This window comes from Micropterus salmoides, unplaced genomic scaffold (genome assembly GCF_014851395.1).
Source record: "Micropterus salmoides isolate LMB-PRFRI ecotype aquatic unplaced genomic scaffold, ASM1485139v1 Ms_hic_scaffold_10, whole genome shotgun sequence".
Lineage (NCBI taxonomy): Eukaryota > Metazoa > Chordata > Actinopteri > Centrarchiformes > Centrarchidae > Micropterus > Micropterus salmoides.
Genome location: NW_024040041.1, coordinates 20,771,265 through 20,789,248, shown reverse-complemented (window position 1 = coordinate 20,789,248; position 17,984 = coordinate 20,771,265). Strand labels below are relative to the sequence as shown.

Below are 17,984 nucleotides of genomic sequence, written 5' to 3'. Positions count from 1 at the left end.
CTAACACAAATTACCCACTGTAAGAAAAACATCACCTATGGTGTTACCTTTTATACAATCTATGGGTGTTACTGAAAACAGAGTATGACTTGCTTGCAGCCTTATGCAGTGCAGTTGTACATAAAATATTTTGTAAACAGAAGACAAACTTCATGGCAACAACTATACTGCACATCATTGTCATGACAGCTTGCACAAAGGCTTTAATGAGCAGAGGCATTCACCACACTGGTTCTCTGAGATCGCTGATTTGCTCTGAAGACAATGGGCCCTTACACCTTTGTGTAACCTTTGCCTGTAGGCTAATTGTTTTATATGTATGCAAATATAAGCGTAGACTGTTTCTCACCCTCATCATAACACAGACTAGAGGTGTTAATTTAAATGAGTAAATATATAATGTACTAATAATTTTCCAGTATTGAAATATTATGTAAATTGTAGATAAACAAATGTGACTCTGTAAGGGGGGGGCACCAAATCTGCACTTTGACAAAAATGGTGCTGCGTTATAATGCTGTAGGAAATATTGTATTCAGCGTTTGAGCGCGTAAGTATGTAGTGTGGAAACCATGTCAACATGGAAGTCCTTTTTATTAAATGTCACTGACCGTCTTTATAATGTCCCTTTTGCTAAATGCTAGCCTTGATTAACAACTTTAGGCTATTATTTTAAGCTACAGTTATTTAGTTTCAACAATGTTTTGCGAATAAGTACATCCGGCAATTCGTCCAGCCCACAACCGGTGCACGGGTTGTTTTTATTTAAATATTATAAGGATAAATTTTATACTTACGCGACTGACATTTTTATATTCTGAACTTATGCTGCGCGTCTGAGATTGCGAGAATATGAAGCTCCCGAGGAGTCCGTGAAGGCACCAGCGGGCTGTCAGCTGCGGAGAGGGAAGGTGTGTTTAGTAGGAGTGGGGTTTCGGGAGAGAAGTAGCGTCTGTCTCTCACGGGCGCATTGCCTCGCCTATTGTTTGTTCAAACTCGTGTATATACCCATTCCCCCCTTTCACGCGGATACACGTTTAAAGGAAAAAAACGTTTATGGTCCTGGCTGAAGATTTCACGATGTCTCGCACCGACGAGGTTCACCGCATGACGGAAAATGTCTATAAGGTAATGTTCAACTAATGAATAAAGTTTTGAGACGCCTAGGATAATATAATTTAAGTTATCGGGCACAGTTTCACCAGACTTCATTAGCCAGTGGACAAGGCGCATTTAGACGGACAGGCCTAGGTTTTTTTCTTCTTCGATAATCTCTTTAGGGAGAGGCGCAGTAGCTCAGTTGGGCGATTTATTTATTTTGGATCAGTTTCCAAGTGACCAAAATGATCTCTCTTCCATTTCCATATCTCTTTGCGCTTAAGTTTGATTATTAAGGCACCGCCTCTCACCTAAAATTGCCCCCATGCTTACAAATCAAAGTCACGCACAGGCTATTCCTACATGCAGGAATATGTTGTACTCCTGTAGTCCACCTACACTGATAGTAGGCTATTCCAGGGATACTGGTGGGTTTCTGTAGCCTAGTCTCTTGGGGAAATGGTAAAATATCGCTTTCCAGTAGTCAATGTTTGTCGGGCAGAGAAGGTTGGGCTTATATGTTGCAACAAGTAGGCTTAAACATTTGCCCTCACATTTGCATTCAAACCTGTGATACATGAAAAAAAAACCCTGTGTGAACTTGGCATGCAATATTGTTAAGCCCCAGTAGGCTATACTGGAAAAAAAACTTTACCTGTAAAAAAATAATAATAATAGAAGGGATTGCATCTAATGATTATTTTTTTTGAAGATTGATCTCAATTATTGTTTTCCTAGGAATTATTGATCAAATTCTCGCATTCCATTTTATCTTCATATTGCGTGTGTTGTCCAACCAGCAGTCCAAAACCAAAATGTATTCAGTTATGCAATGGTTTAAAATGAGTGGCTATTAACTAACAATGACTGAAAAGTTGAATTGATTATGAAAAGGGTTGCTGATTTAACTTTATATGGAACACCTACTCCATCAATCGACTCATTGTATGTTTCCTAATTCATTTAAACTTACTTTGGGCTTTGGTTCACTGGCTTTGTCTGATTTCAGAGTTGCAGGCATCTACTCATGGATTGCTAACAAAGCTTCATGTTATGGGGGCTCCACACCTGTGTCTTGTGATAATCTCGGGGTCTCTATTATGATTAGAACTCACCGATACTAGAGGAGACCTCTTTCAATATATTTAGTCAATATATTTAGTCATTATAACCCCTAACAGAAGGCCAGTAATGCTTAACGAGAGTAGCTCCTCATTCTCCTTCAGGGAATAGACATATATCAGAAAGGAGGTCAGATGAGCAGAGAGCACTGACTGACTACTAAATTGGACGTGCTAAATTGGTCACTCAGCCTACAGTGTATCTTTATCATTGTGAATTGTAGGCCTATGCAGTGCTCTGTCAGGGTTTGTCTAAGTGTTTATACTTACTAATGCTGGTTTATCAACATAGACACACTGTAGGTGTCTGGATCCCAAACCCTTGGGGAGAAGGCTCCTCTCACGGTCTTGCTTACTTCAGTTCAAGTCCAGCAGTGGGGCTCTGTCACTGGGGATGAACGCACCCCGTCAGAGTCCTGACAGCCAGGAATGCTGATGGGGCAGTGGAGTGGAGAGACGCAGTCCCTCTTCCACACTTGGGATCTGACCTCTATCAGGTCACAGAGCGCGTTTTCTAAAGTCACTGCTTATTTGGCACTCCTCGTGCTTTCTTCAGCAACCCTGCAGTGTAAAGGCAGCTTTTTTTAATGTGCTTTAATATTTAAAGAGAGGTTAAATTTGACTCCTGCCATATCTCAGGGGTGAAAAGCATCAGTCTTTCAAAGCATGTGTGTTTTTAGATGTTTATACCCTCAAAACAAAATGGATGGTGGTTTATTGTAGGGCTAGCCGGTAATCAGCATGTTTCGTTGCTGAAATCTGCTGCTATTAGTTTGGATGCATAATGACGCATTGTCTTAAGTTGAAGTGCAGACTGTCAACTTTAATTTCAAGGGCTTGTCAGCCACATTGGGGAAACAGTGAAGCTGCAAGGCTTGTTGCATATGTATTAAAATTATATAAAAATCATAGGACTTATGTAAGTTATTGATATTACGCTTATTAAAAGTAAAGCCCCATCTTTAGTGACACAGACAGCAGGGCACATTGGTTGGGCATTTCTTACCATATTGCAGATTGAGACTCAGGGTTGATGTTAGGGTGACTTGTTGTAGCTTCTTACCTTTTTATTATACAGTTGCTAATTGTTTGCACTGATGATTAAACATAGAGACTTTTATGCACTGCCAAGTGGCTGGCTGGCTGTCACCGAACATTAACTTTGGGGAATATTAATGGCATTTTAACTTTCATAACACCGGCTGCCCACAGTAACCCTGCCCATTTCTCTCTCTTCTCACTCCACATTTAAAATGCCTCTGTAGACAGTAATTGTGCGTGTCTGCTTTGTATGCAAGCAACCATCTCCTGAGGAAAGAGGAGATGTAAAAACATACGGCGGCTGCAAAATCATTGCAGCCAGCAGCTGGGCAGATACTGAGTAATCGCAGGGGAGAAGAGGGGGGTAACTGCACTGCTCTGACTCATGTTAGCCCAGTTGAGTGTGTGTGTTTAACAGGGCTGGGAGTGTAGGCACAGTGAGGGTAAGACTGGAGGTTCAGAATCTCCCTACAAGCATTGTTCCCTTGGTAAAGGCCAGAGGCACTCCTTAGTTTTTTGAGATGACTTTATCTGAACAGGGGAGTCAACCCTGTAAACCCAACAATTCGAGCATGATCCTCTGACTCACTTCAGTTCTCCTCCCTCACATAGACAGGCAGTTCCAGACGTGGATGTCTAGTCATTCCCCTGGCTGACAGGGTGAAACAGATACTTAAGACTGACACTCAGTGCTTGCATGTTTGTGTATGTGTGTCTCCTCTCCACCAGCTGGCCGTGTCACTGGTTGTCCGATAGAGGTGGTGGCCCTGGTCAAGCCTCTTAACATTCTGATGGATGAAGTCTGAGCACTGACCTGGTGGGGGGGTGAACAAACAGATTAATCAGACTAGAAGCTGAAGAAGAATGGGGCTGTGTGTTAAATCCGGAAAAAAAACACCTTTTTATTGCAACCATGATTTCCGCCGTAGACCTTTTAACTTTTAAGAGTAAAGGTTGTGGGAAGTTATGTGGAAGCGAGACGGTTAAACACACCCTTTAACACAATATAATTTTTACTTGTATTTATCCAGAGGCTTTGTCATAGGAAGTGTGTGTGTTCTGTGCCCAATATATGCGGTGCAGGTTTTAAAACACACCCAGGCAGGTAAGGGAATAGAAGGGTGTGTCTTGTCTCTACCAGCCCTCAGGATAACACTCATTTTCCCATGCAGAGGCACTCCCTAATTGTCAACACAGCATGGAAAACAGCGAATGCCATTTTCTCAAATGGCTGTTATGAAGAAAGCAAAATAGGTGGTTGACGTCAACTGGATCAAGTGTGATACTCAGTGCTCTCTGGTTATAGGATCTTCATTGTGTCACGGGTCTGCTGCAGTACGCAGTTTGATAAAACCCTGATCTGAAATGCAGCATTTTTTGCAGACGAGACATTTTTGTTACATAATGGGTTTCTCTCTCAGTTGGAAAATTGTCGTGACATTCACTACACTCAAATGAATGATATTCTGATAATGATAAGAGGACTACGGTTTCACCACAATCTCATGTGGGAGATCTGAACAGGTGGTCTCTTAGCAACAACGTGCCATTATTCTTATGTGTTTCTGTCATATCATTGTGCTAAAAGACTTGCAGTTGGTGAAGGGCTGGAGAAGGCGAGTGAGAGGGAGAAAAAGCGATGGAGAGGGGGGTTACGTAGTGTGTTTTCAGAAAGAGATAAAAGGGAGATGTTGAACCTGTCGTAATTGAGGTAAAAAATACATCATAAAATCCCCATAACGGGTCCAGTGTAAACCCGCCCTGTCTGCTGTCTATACACTGCTGTGGATTTCCCCTGTGGTCTTAAATTAAGAAGTCATCTGGAGTCACTTGATTGAAGATGCCATCCATCACTTATTTACCCTTTTCTCTAGCAGTATATCACATCAGGCGCCACTTGCCTTATAATACGCAATTTAATTGAGTTTAAAATGACTTCAGCTCCTGAACATCTGCCTCCACGAATATAGTGTTTCAACAAGTTTATGCCTGCTGGTGCCCGGGGCCTTGAAAAGATTGCATTATGCACTGCAGGAGATATCATAACATTCATTGCCTGTGGAACAGCAGATTTGTTCCCTGTGCCTTTGACTGCGATGCAGAAAGAGGACTATTGCTCCATACACCCACCTTCTCTGCACGTCCGGGGGCGGATGGTTTAGAGACATTCTCTCTTTTCTTTTACTCATCACTGCTTTTTTTTTTTCAAGGACGGAGACTGGAGATGCTCAGTGCTAAATCCAAGGCTACACTGTTTTGAGTAACGTAGCCTTTGCTGATAGAAGAGGTTGATTTGAAGCCACCTTGTTAACATGGCCATAGTCCAAAATATTACCTATCCTTCACAAAAGTGGAACACAAGGATATTCTTTACTTTATAGAAAGCATTTAAATGCTTTATTGTGGGGGTGGAAGAGAAGGAGATGAAGAGAAGGAAAAATAGATGGAGACATTCCACATCCTTGTTGAAATAGTCCCTAATTACTGTGGAGGGTGAAGCTGTAATTATACAGAATGAAAGAGACACACAGAAGCAGAGACAGAAAATTTCACTTGGTACTGTGGCAGTGGACAATGGCCTTATATTTATGGGCCATGGGCTGCAGTTAACATGCCTGTGGCTAGTGTTACTGTATGCTTCTGTGGCAGATGTTGCTACTTTCAGTAGCATTGGCTACACTACACCCACTAGGAAAATGAGCAGGCAACCATAGTGCTTCTCTGAGCCCCAAACCAGTCATGCTGTTGTACAGAAAGTAGGAAATTCGACTTACATAGCCAATGGTTTGGATGTTCATTTTGGTGAGGACATTGTCAAGCAGTGAAACTTTGCCATTGGGCTGTAAAGTGACTAATGCAACAGACACGCTCACTGGAATGGCACACTCTGTACTTCCAGTTCATTTTTTTTAATGTAATATCAAAATGCATTTACATCTCTAAATTAAGGGATGTTTCTGCTTGCTCTATTAACTGGCAATATAGTAGGATGTACATTTTGTCTCAAGCTCACTGAGATGCATCAGGATGAAAAAGACAGACTGTGAAAAATAGTGCCTCCTCCATGGCGCATTCAAAGTGACTGAGCACTGTAGGACACTTAAAATGGGAGATAAAGATGTATTTTAAGTTTAAATTTGTTGTCCACAAGGTACATGGGTTTTATGTTTATTTTGTACTGTGGTGAAACCTGGATGTTGCAAGAAGGAGGTCAGTGGTGGGACCCCCACACAATCCATCCAAAATTCATAAACACCCTTCCTGAAAGCTTTAAAGCTGCTAAGCAATGCTGATATCCTCTTCATCTAACCAGTAAAGTAACCCAAACTGAAATGAAGTTTGTCATCTTTGCATGAGAGTAAAGCATTGCTCTCCTCAGCCAAAATGAGTGGGTCTAGCAAATAAGTCTGGGTCTCGGTTGCTGTGGTAACCAGTGCCTGTGCTGGGTTAGTTGAGTGGCTGACGGCTGGCTGAGTGGACGGGTCACACTGGCTGCAGATGACAGCAAAGCAAACAAACGCAGTAAATAGTTGATCTCTGGCTTGCAAATTATTTGTTGTGCTCTGGCAGCAGGAGACACTGCAGTTCGAAGGTGGGGGCAGGATAAAGATCCTTGTTTTTTTTTTTACTCAATCACCTGAGACCCCTTGTATACTATGGGACCAAACATAGTCATCAATCCCAAGTCCAGTTGTGATTTGAATCGGACAAAACTGTGTCTCTTGGCTGTATTTCGTTGGTTATAGCGCCTAATAATATATCTGTTGGTGTTGGGCTGGGCTAAATATCGGTATAATAAGGTATACCGATATTATTTCAAAAGAGTTGTAAAATTAGACAATACCGTTTATCCCGATATAGTTTGATGTTGAGTTAATTAATGTTTGGTAAAGTCCTGCCAGCATTTGCTCCCCTCTCTCCCTCACCACGCAGCCATCCACTCACAACGTCTCCAACAACATGGAGGGAGACACAGAGCCGGTGAAGACCAGAAAACAACCGTTCAGTCAGTGAACACATACACTTTACTTCAGCGGGCCGTCCAGGTATATCTGGTGACATATTGTAGCATTTTTCAGAGAAACAGAGTCATTACGTTACAAGTCGCGACACGGTGGATATTTTACAAGCACCGACCAGCGAGCGAATACAATAGTGCACATGTAATTTGTTAGCTTCCACGTTGGTTTTGTTTTGAAAGGCTAACGTGCGGCGCAGCTCTGTTGTGTACTGAAACGCGGGAGTAAAAGTCCAGACGACAAGTTCTTCAGTTCACCAAAGTTACCGTAGCAGACATATAGGGAGAGGCCGAAAGAAGCGGGCCACACTGACGTGTTTGCAGCAGAGGTACGTTAGGTCAGGAGTGTGAAGAGAACTGAAGGAAGCAGATATAATACGTGAGTGACACTTAAATAAGGTGGAGAATGAAATATAATTAATACGGTGAAATAACAAACGAAGTTCTTCCAAATACTAAAAACCTGCCCCTAACCCCCCCCCCCCAGCCAACTTAGCAGATATATATTTTATGCATTCACCAAAGTGTAACGATTGCTTCTATGTCCACATAACGTGGCATGCATTGTTTTCAATGTGTTGCCATCTCTGAGGAAGTTTACCCACGCAGCCCACATGAAAAGCTGATATTTGCCTCCTGCGCTGCAAGTTAATGAAAGGTTATTACAGTGATAAGCCCGTTTCTTTTTCAATCCAGTCCAATTAAGCTGGAGCTCACAGACCAAGTCAGTCTTGCGGCACAGAGAGGAAAGGGCATGAGGCGTGTAAGTGGTCAAATGCTAGTAAGAGGTGATTCAAGATTTGTGGTGATGAAAATGCATCCTTTTGCAACAGTTGAGTTTCCTTGGTTAGCATAGATGACATGAGTCACATTGGACATTGATCCTTTTTTAGATAGGCAGAATCCACAATGAGAAATGATGCAATCTAGCTGAAACTTTCTGTCTTTCTGCTGTTATTTCTATGCTCACAGCTTAATTACAGAAGACGCAGCAGAAGAACACAATTATTTGACGGAAAAATTTACACTTAAACATGACAGGGGAGCGTGGATATACTTATCTCGGTTCTCTTCAAGATTCTGCCGAGTCACGAGAGTCAATGTGACAAATGTAACGACAACCCACAGTTCAGTTTGAGTTTGCATGACATAAGCAAGATCATTATCTGTAACATGAGAGCAAGTGCCGAAACTGTCAGTGTTTGCTGCACCAACAAACAAATAATTGCCTGTTCTCCTTGTGAAGTTATAAGAAGAATGTCTTTTGATCTGACAGTATGGATCCCTGTCTGTGTTTGGCATGACTGATATACTCTGTACTCCTCTGTAACAAAACAACTCGAGAGCTCCTCTCAAATTGCACAGTCTTCTCTCTGCTCACTCTTTTGAAAAGTTTGCTCTACCTCAATACAACTTGGAAAGGACACAAATATTCACGTGGTGTTATTGGATTTGATGTTCCCCTTGGCTTCCACTGAAAGCACATGCTATGCCTACTGCAGTATTAGTAAGGCTTTAGGAATGCAAGAAGGACAAACGTTTTCATGGCATCCACTCACAGTGTATACCTGCATTTTTCTCTGAAAGAAACGTGAGTCTTCTGCTATAGAAAGTTCTCTAACCTGTCTTAGCTTTATTGCAGTAAGAAGTTGGCTGTGTTCCAAATCCCCTGCTGTTGTGTTGCCCCTTCAATACCTCATGAAAATGCCACTTTACTGCAGGGAACTGATGTTAATCTAAGATGGTCTGATTAAACGGGAAGTTTGCCACCGTCCCTTGCGATGAAATGGGAGAACTTTTATTTTGGAGCACAATCTTTAAATTGAATTGGCATTCTTCTGGTGAAATGTAATACGATCTATGTGGAATGCAGCCCCTGACAAGTGGCTGTTGTCTCTCCAATATAGCACACAAGTCTGATATTCTCAGTTATGACAGCAGGAGGAATAGCTTGAAAATATAAACAATTTATGATTTGCTGTGACCAGCCTTGGTACTAAATTGACTCGTTTGGGAGAAGAGCCCAGGATGACAGAAGTAAACAGCTGTAAAGTGTGATCTAGACTGGCCTTTGACAAAATACCCACACATACTCCACATATTGTCTGTTTTTTTCAGTGCATTTAAAAGTAAAAAACAAACAAAACAAACTAAGTTTTTCATACACTATGAAGTAATACATTTAAGTCATAGTTTTTGTGTGCTTTTCTGTGCTCTCTGACCTTAAACGCCACATTTCAGTAACAATCACAGAAAATCCCAGCTGTCCCTATTATGCATTCAAGATTGTTTAAAATTGTTCCTACATGTTCATTTTCTAATTATTATTAGATATTTACAACATGCTCTTGAAGGCATCAGGATGTTTTTTTGACAGGTTGATTGATCGATCAATCTGCTATTGTGAGCTAAGTATGTGTACAAAGACAGCAACCAGAGTAAAGAGGGGAACTAGCCAATCTACTGCAGGACCACAAAACTCCCAGCTTTACCAATCAAACTAATATTGAAGTAATAAGTTTATAGACCATTCAGACTTTCTCTAATCTGACCCTTTTGCACTGTTAATTCTGGGTGTGCTGGTCAGACTTGTTCAGGCATTACTAACCTGAATGTGCAACAGTTCCTGTGTTAATGTTGAAGACATACATAAATTGCATTAAAGTGCTTTATTGCCAAGAATTTTGGAATCCTCTGATTAACCTGATACTGTTGATGCGAAGCAAGAGATTTGAAATTACACGGCTGCCCTGAGGCAAAATTAAGTGGCATTGATTTTCACTTCATTTAATTGTTGTTAATTTATTGTTAAAACTGATGAAAATGTTTACTTAGCTTTTAACCTATTTTCAGTTTCATAATTAATGCATCCTTTAGCATCACACAAATAATGATATCAAAACATGATTATGGCACAATTTGCAGTTTTCCCTTTTAGACGTTATGTTCAAGCCTACTGTAAATGTGTAACTTGGGCAACACAAGGTTTCACCCAGGAAACTGTTTAGCTGAGGCAGTGAGACACCCAGACCAGATCCTGACATGCCTGTTCTTGGTTCGTCCGGTTTCTCATCAGTCAGCGGAGTCAACCAGCCGGGAGATTATACTGCAACCTGACTATTTTCTCTTGGCACAGTAATTAGTTGATGCCAATGCTGTTTTCTACCTGATTGAGACTGATCATAAACTCACACCCCTCCTTATCAAGGGTGTGTGTTGTCATAAGTCCATCCGCACATTATCCTCTTTCTATACATTCCTCCCTGATTACATCATTAAGCTTGGCTGCCTCTGCTGCCTGTCACAGCATGACATGTACTTACAGTCCTTGCAAATACAGTAATTGGTGGCTTTTAGTGCTCATCTGATCCTGAGCATTTTCTGGCCTGGGGCTGGTTGCCACGTAGAAGAAGGAATGAGGAGGAAGGAGCGAGGGGAAGACGAGAAGGAACAGATGATGGCATCCTGGCTTCTGATTGCGCGTGATTCCCCCTGGTTCTAATCAGCTGGTGTTACTTTGAAATTACCCCCTTCGCATGTCATTACTGTGTGTGTGTGTGTGTGTGTGTGTGTGTGTCAGAACAGAATTAGCACAGATGGATGAATATCCCATAGTTTAAATCAACAATTTACTGACCTTTTTTCAATTGCTACTTCCACGCAGAAGAGAAAATCATTTGGTTAGGGCGCAGGGAGAAATCATTTAAATCCTCTTAATAATGTTTTTTCCTTATCTGAAGCCTTTATGCTTGTGCTCCGGAGTTCTCCATATTCTTCCCGTCAAACAGATTTCATTTTGTAGGAGACCTTTCTCTGCCCTCCTTTTAATTGTCTGCTTTTGCCCCAAGTGCTGATAATGAATTCATTCAGTTCTTCATGTAGGCAGTCAAAATGAACAGCTTCTCCATTGCCGGGAAAGGAAAAGATTACACTTCAGCTGTGACATATTTTGTTTTTTTTCAATTTTATTTTATTTCTCTAATTGAAAAATGATACAGTGGAGTGTTTGAATGGGAAGAGATATATAGCGCATGATTTAACATGTTTTGTTGTCATTCTTAAAATATTCTGTGATTTGCAATTTCTCTCTCTTTTTCTCTTTCTCCCCCCCCTCCCTCCCCTTCACACAACTTCAAGTGTCTCCTGGCCCCATTTCCCAATTAGCTGCCACAATTAGGGTAAAAATGTAGTACAAGAGAACTGGGATGACAAATTTAGCAACAATGGGAAGAAATGAAGGAAGAAACTACCTCACTGTTGTTTTTTTCTCTCCCCTTGTCTGTATGTCACTGTAATTTATGTCTTATATAGTAGATATATCTGTGGTTATTCATTTCATTCTTTATGTAGAGTTGTTCCATGACTGCATGTATTTTCTGTGTGTGTGTGTGTGTGTGTGTGTGTGTGTACAGTATACGTAAGAAAGGTGGCCGAGCCTGTATCAGCTACCTTTGGCCTCTTCAGTGGGAGAGTGTGCTGTAATGATGCTGCACTAGGCTTTGCTTTCTTATGTAATCCTCCCACCAGTTTGAAACACCACCACTTGTTATAATACAGCCTTGCATTAATGTAGGGTTGTGCAGCACGAGCACATGCATGGATTCTTTGATTTGCGCACATTTGTGTGACCGTGTCCTCGTCAATGAGATGCACTTACATCAGAATCAGGCAGCGCGGAGAAACATTTAGGAATAAACATTTCCGTTGCGAGGTCCTGAGGGAAGTGTTAGTCTTTTATCTTCCCAGAGGCAGAGAGAGTGGGGATACCTTTTTTTTTTTTTTTTTTTTTTTTATACGAGAGATGTGTGTGTACTTGATAATGGGATTCTCCCCCAGTTATACTCCTATCCTTCTAGTATATTAGACTAGCAGAACCCGATGGCAAATAAAGGGAGCTAATTTAAACATCAGTTGCTGTTAGGACAGTTTACAATGCTCCTTCTGCCGTCTCTTCGTGATGGCTTAAGAATATGTTTATGTAAAACAATAAGCTGATGCGATGCCCTCTGTAAAAAGCAATTAGTTGTATATTTAGGAGTCTGTAGGACATTAGAAGTTTATCTCCAGTTGCTCATTGTGTTCCTGGGAGCTGCTGAGCCGGTACACAGTGGACTGTCTATGAGTTCATTTAACTTGAGAGCTAGACCCAGTTAACAGCGGCGGAGAAACTTAACTGGAAAGATGGGGAGTTCAGCCAGCCATGGAAACCCGAAATGGACACTTAATTCATGTTTTGATTAACAGATCATATTATCTGCATAAATGAACCAATTAACAGTGATTAAACAATACAAACATATGAGGCTGCATATTTTACTCTTGCAGTTGGTAGTGTCCGACTACAGCTTTTTCCTGTGATCCAGTTCCAGTTTTTGCTTTAGCGGCTGTAGAAGCAAGCACAGTAGTGCTTTGTGCATAGTAAAATAGTTACTGTTGTGTCGGTGGTTTATGTCTGACTCATTGGTATTTCTACTGTAGGTGTGTTATGCTGCACTCAAGCCACTTGAACTATGACTCTTGACAGGATACACACCACAGCAAGCACGCACACGCATACACTGTCCTATCCAAATCTTGGCTCTCATTAAAAACAAAATACAGACAGCAAGATGAAGGCAAAAGCCAAAATGCTGAAGTCTGACTTAAGATAAGATGGATGATTTTCAGTATGAGCTGCCGGGATTGTTTCAGGTTGACACCGGTGGCATCTTGCCATATTATTTTGCCACAGTGTGGATCCAGGCTAGAAGTAGATTAACTGTTCTCCTGCAGTATTGATGGTTATGTAGGGACTGCTACTGCAGCAGTCTTGTGGTTGTCTCTCTGTCCCCTGGCTGTTCCTGACTAGCTGACTGGGGACCGGCTAATTGGAGGAAGCCCTCGAGGTGAGCAGGAGGAGGAAGGAAAGAAGAGGTAGAAGAGAAGTAGAGGAAACTGCTGTGGTGGGAGATGTCAGGCATCATGCATTCTCTGCATTTACACAGACTCCGCCTGCAGCGTAGTGTGGTACTGTATCTCCACGGTAACACTATGTATTGCTGCAGCAAAGACAAAAAGTATTTTCATTTTCATTATAAGATACCTGCATTATATAAAGATGGAAACATTTTTCATCGTTATGTCATACCAACTTCTCTTGTTAAAATAAGTTAAGTTGTTACAATAGCTTGGTAGAAGAAATGTTCTACCCTCATTTACAGTATTTTACAGTAAACGTTAATGTTATAGCAGTAATTTAAAGTCTACATGCTGATGAATTATGGTCAGCAGAATCATATATTATGTTTATCTGTAGAATCTACTCTGCCAGCAGAGTTCTCTACCAGCAATAATGAGCCTTTGTGTTCATCATCTAATGCTCTAGGGTAACTATATGGATCCCTGTCAATGCAAATTTCCCAGTCACTTTGTTTTTAGTCCACGAGTACCTCCCCCACATCTGCCACCAGCATCAAATCCAGCTTCTCTCCTCCCTAATCACACCTGGACTGTTTTACACTGATTTTGTAACAACTGAAGGGTGTAACATTAGTTTGAAAAGTTATCATATTCTGCATTGCTACATTCTTTCATCCTCATTTTGCCAGCTACTCAACAGCAACACATTATGATTAAGATGGCCCTCATACTTAGTTTAATCATTCTAGAAATGTGGTAAATATACTGTCTTTACTTACTCTGCATGTTTAACCCAGAATACTAATGAACATCACATGCTGTTGTATTCATCAGGGATATAAGCTATACTTTAAGGAAGTAGTCGTATGTTCAAGTTCAGTGTCTAGTACTCTTTATTATGAGTAGCACATTATGATTATACCTTCTCACTGTATCCCCAAATACATAAAAAAAAATGCAGTAAAAAAATTATAACATAAATTTTATGTCTTATAGCAACAATCCTTTTTACGTCACGTGTCCATTCTTAATTTTTTACATTTTAAGATGGTACAAGACATCAATTAATCAATGACAGAAAGCGATCAGTTCATCAAACTTGCTGTTGGCAACACTGCATTTAAATTTTTCATATAGCAAAACAATACCATTAATGTTATCGCTATAGTCACAAGTTCACTTGAATACTATCCCAGCATAGGCTGGTGTCGCATCAGCTGGCCATAGTTTGCCATCAAAGCCATCAAAACTTCCACTGAAGTTTTGTCTATGTCAGAAAGAGAAAGCGAGGCAGGAAGTGGGAGAGAGAATGAATACAGCAAGGTGTAAGTCTTTATTCCGTGCCCTTGAACCTTCTCTGCTGATAAGAGAAGCAGTCACCTCCCATGTATTTCTTGTTTTCTCTTTCAGACCATCATGGAGCAGTTCAACCCCTGCTTACGGAACTTTGTTGCCATGGGGAAGAACTATGAGAAGGCCCTCGCCAGTAAGTCCTTTTTTTTCATTTATTTTCTCTGTGCCTTTTGCCCTAGATTTAGGCTCACAGCCAAGCCAGCCCCCCCAGCCTTGGTGTAGGTAGGAGACAGACTGGTAGGGACTCACTGAGCCATTAAAGACCCACTTTGCAGGATTGGCTCAACCCAAGAGACTAAGAGGCTCTGCTTTGCGGGGCAGGGGATGGAGGGACACACTTCCCACCCATATGGTGCAATCACTGAAATTATTCAACACCAGAAATGCCAAAAGGTCTTCATGGCTAGGCCTGCTAGATCTGGATATGGGCACGTTCCAGGTTTTCCAACACAGCAGTCAGTCGCTAAATCTCACTTTGGTGTGGTAAGTGTAAAAGCAACAGATGCATACAACTGAGTTATTCGAACTTCCTACCAAACACAACATGTTATACAAGTCCCCTGACAGCATGATGAGGACGCTATAGGTGCAGAAAAAGAAGACAAGGGATATGATTTCTGCCCTGATGAAGAGATGTGTGGTTCTTCCTCCTTCTCTAGAGGGAAGGATGAGTGATGGATCAGTAGCTCTTAGATGTGCCCCTCCCCTACCAATTGTCTGTCTAGCTTGCAATCAGAAATCTGGTAATCCGCTCCGTCTGTCTCTGTGAGCCCCTCACCACACATTTCATTAGACACAAGTAAAGTATCCATATAGATCCAGCTTATCTACTCAGCCACCCTTCAGCTGCACACACATTCTCTCGCACGCTACAGATGTAGCATCAGAAAGAAGAAAGAAAGTGGAGATCACTTTGAAAACTGTTGTAGCTCCCACCATCCCACTTGTGCAATCCCCCCTAAAACACACACACTCTCGCACACTTTTATACTAATTTATGCAGGAGGTCTGTTTGGCACAATGAAGAGAAATCAACAGAGATGCTCTGGAGGGGCTCTGCTCTCTGTACTCAGGTGTTCCCCCAACAAGAGAGGAAGGAGGAAACGCATGCCATCTTCTGCTTTTGACTCAGCTGTAATTGGGATTAGCATTAGCATATGTCCCTCAGCCTCGGCGCTGAGCTGCGAGGCTTCCAGCCTGGGAGACTTCCTCTATCGCAGGCTGCATCTGTCTGCTAGAATTAGCCTGCCCCTGCCAGGGTATTGTTGTAAATGTGTCTCTCACCTGGCAGCTGTCTGCAGGCACAGGACCCATCTGTCACCTGGACCGTGGTTGAATTCACCTCCAAAAGCAGGGGCCATTATTCATTGGAGATGGGCTGATTGGCATGCTGTATGGCAGTTGGGCAGAACTCACTGGAAGCTGACTCTGCCCTTTGTGACCTTTGTTGGCCAGCACAGCTGCAGTTGGAATAATAGGGACTGAGGTGGATATTGATCTGGGCCATGTTGATCTTTATTTAGCCAATGAGAGAGAAGAGGAGGTATGGTTGCTGATTAAGTTTAACCTCACAAATTGTATTTGTGTATACTCAAAATCTAGAGCAGAAGTCAAGCATCTTCTGTGCACATGAGCACGTGTGTGTGTGCACAAATCTGTGCACACATGTGACATCTTGTTTTAGAGACCCTTGAAGTTGCTTGTATATTAGTGGGGGGAAAAAACGATTATACATTAATAATCATACATTTTATTTATAGGCACCTTTTTGAACACTCAAGGTCACCTTACAAATCATAATAAAACAGTACAGCAATAATCGATAAAATTAACAACTATAATTACAGTGCATAAAATCAGGGTACAAAACAACTGGAAACAAAGATCGACTAAGAATGATCACGTGGCATATGCCAGTTTAAAAAGATGTGTTTTCAGGCGGGATTTAAAAATGGAAAGTGAGTCAATGTTGCGAATGTCTGGTGGAAGAGTTCCAGAGATGAGGGGCAGAGCGGCTGAAGGCTCTGAACCCCATGGTGGTCAGACAATAAGGAGGTACAGTGAGGTGAATAGAAGAAGAAAACGTAAGAGTACAGGTGGGTGTGTTAATATGAAGGAGGTCAGTAAGGGAGCGAGATTATGAATGGCCTTGAAGGTCAGGAGCAGAGTTTTGAAATCAAAGCAGTATTTAACTGGAAGCCAATGAAGCTGCTGAAGGACAGGAGTAATATGATTAATTGAAGGGGTTCTGGTGATGATACAGGCAGCAGAGTTCTGAACCAGTTGAAGTTTATGCATGGATTTGAGAGGAAGACCCAACGAGAAGTGAATTACAATAATCAATGCGGGATGTGACCAGTGTGTGAACAAGAATGGCTGTACTAGTGGGTGAGAGAGATGGTCGGAGGTGATTAATGTTACGTAAATGGAAGTATGCAGACCGAGTGATATTATTAATGTGAACTTCACACCCAGACTGTTGACCTGAAGGGAGGGGTAAACTGTGCAGTTGTCAATGGTAAGAGGAAAAACTGTCCGATTTAGTCAAAGTGGATTTGGTGCCAATGAGGAGAACCTCGATTTTGTCGCTGTTAAGTTTGAGGAAGTTGCAAGAGGACCAGGATTTGATTTCCGTTAGGCAATCAGAGAGGGAGGTGGGTGGGAGAGATGTGGTAGATTTGGTGGACAGGTAGAGCTGGGTGTCATCCGCATAGCAGTGAAAATGGATGTAAAAATTTTTTAAGATATGGCCAAGAGGAAGCAAATAAATGATGAACAAAAGAGGCCCTAAGACAGAGTCCTGGATAACACCGGTAGTGACAGGGGATAGCTCTGATTTGAAATGTTTGAGTTGGATGAACTGAGTGCAGCCAGAGAGATATGATTTAAACCAGTTCAAGGGTTTGTCAATGAAACCAATAGAGACTAATCTCTCAAGGAGGATGTTATGAGAGGTGGTGTCAAAGGCTGCACTCAGATCAAGGAGGATGAGAATAGTTAATAGTCCGGAATCAGCTGCCATGAGAAGATCATTGGTGGTTTTTACCAGCGCTGTTTCTGTGCTATGGCAGGGACTGAAACCAGATTGGAATTGTTCATAGAGGTTATTGTCAGACATGTGTGCATGGACCTGATCTGCAACTGTTTTTCAAGAATTTTAGAAAGAAAAGGTAGGTTAGAAATAGGACAGAAGTTGTTGAAATTGTTGGGGTCAGCACCAGGTTTCTTAAGTATAGGAGTTATTGCAGCTGATTATAGAGACAAGGGAACAATACCAGAGGGGTGAGAGGAATGTATAATGGTAGTTATTTGGGAAGAGAGTGGGGGTAAGCAGGCTTTTACTAAGACGGTAGGAAGAGGGTCAAGCTGTCAAGTAGTTGATTTTGAATTTCTAATAATGTCCAATATTTCAGCAACTTGAAAATGAACGAGAAAGAGGTGTCGGGGGAACTGAA

At 41.7% G+C, this 17,984-nt stretch overlaps 1 protein-coding gene across 8 annotated transcripts in view; it reads left to right on the top strand.

Moving 5' to 3' along the window:
- The first annotated feature begins 912 nt into the window (after nucleotides 1–912).
- The window catches only part of baiap2a (BAR/IMD domain containing adaptor protein 2a), a 52,209-nt gene continuing 35,137 nt past the window's right edge, over nucleotides 913–17,984 (top strand). For 6 of the 8 annotated variants that reach the window (XR_005442265.1, XM_038701997.1, XM_038701967.1 and 3 more), the window contains exons 1-2: nucleotides 914–1,128; nucleotides 14,587–14,662. Coding sequence is in view for 7 of the 8 variants with exons in the window: in XM_038701997.1 (XP_038557925.1) it covers nucleotides 1,057–1,128; nucleotides 14,587–14,662 (148 nt within the window). In the remaining variant the exon portion in view is untranslated. Of the gene's footprint in view, nucleotides 1,129–14,586; nucleotides 14,663–17,984 lie in introns of all 8 variants that reach the window. The other 2 variants (XM_038701961.1, XM_038701952.1) reach the window with 1 other exon arrangement.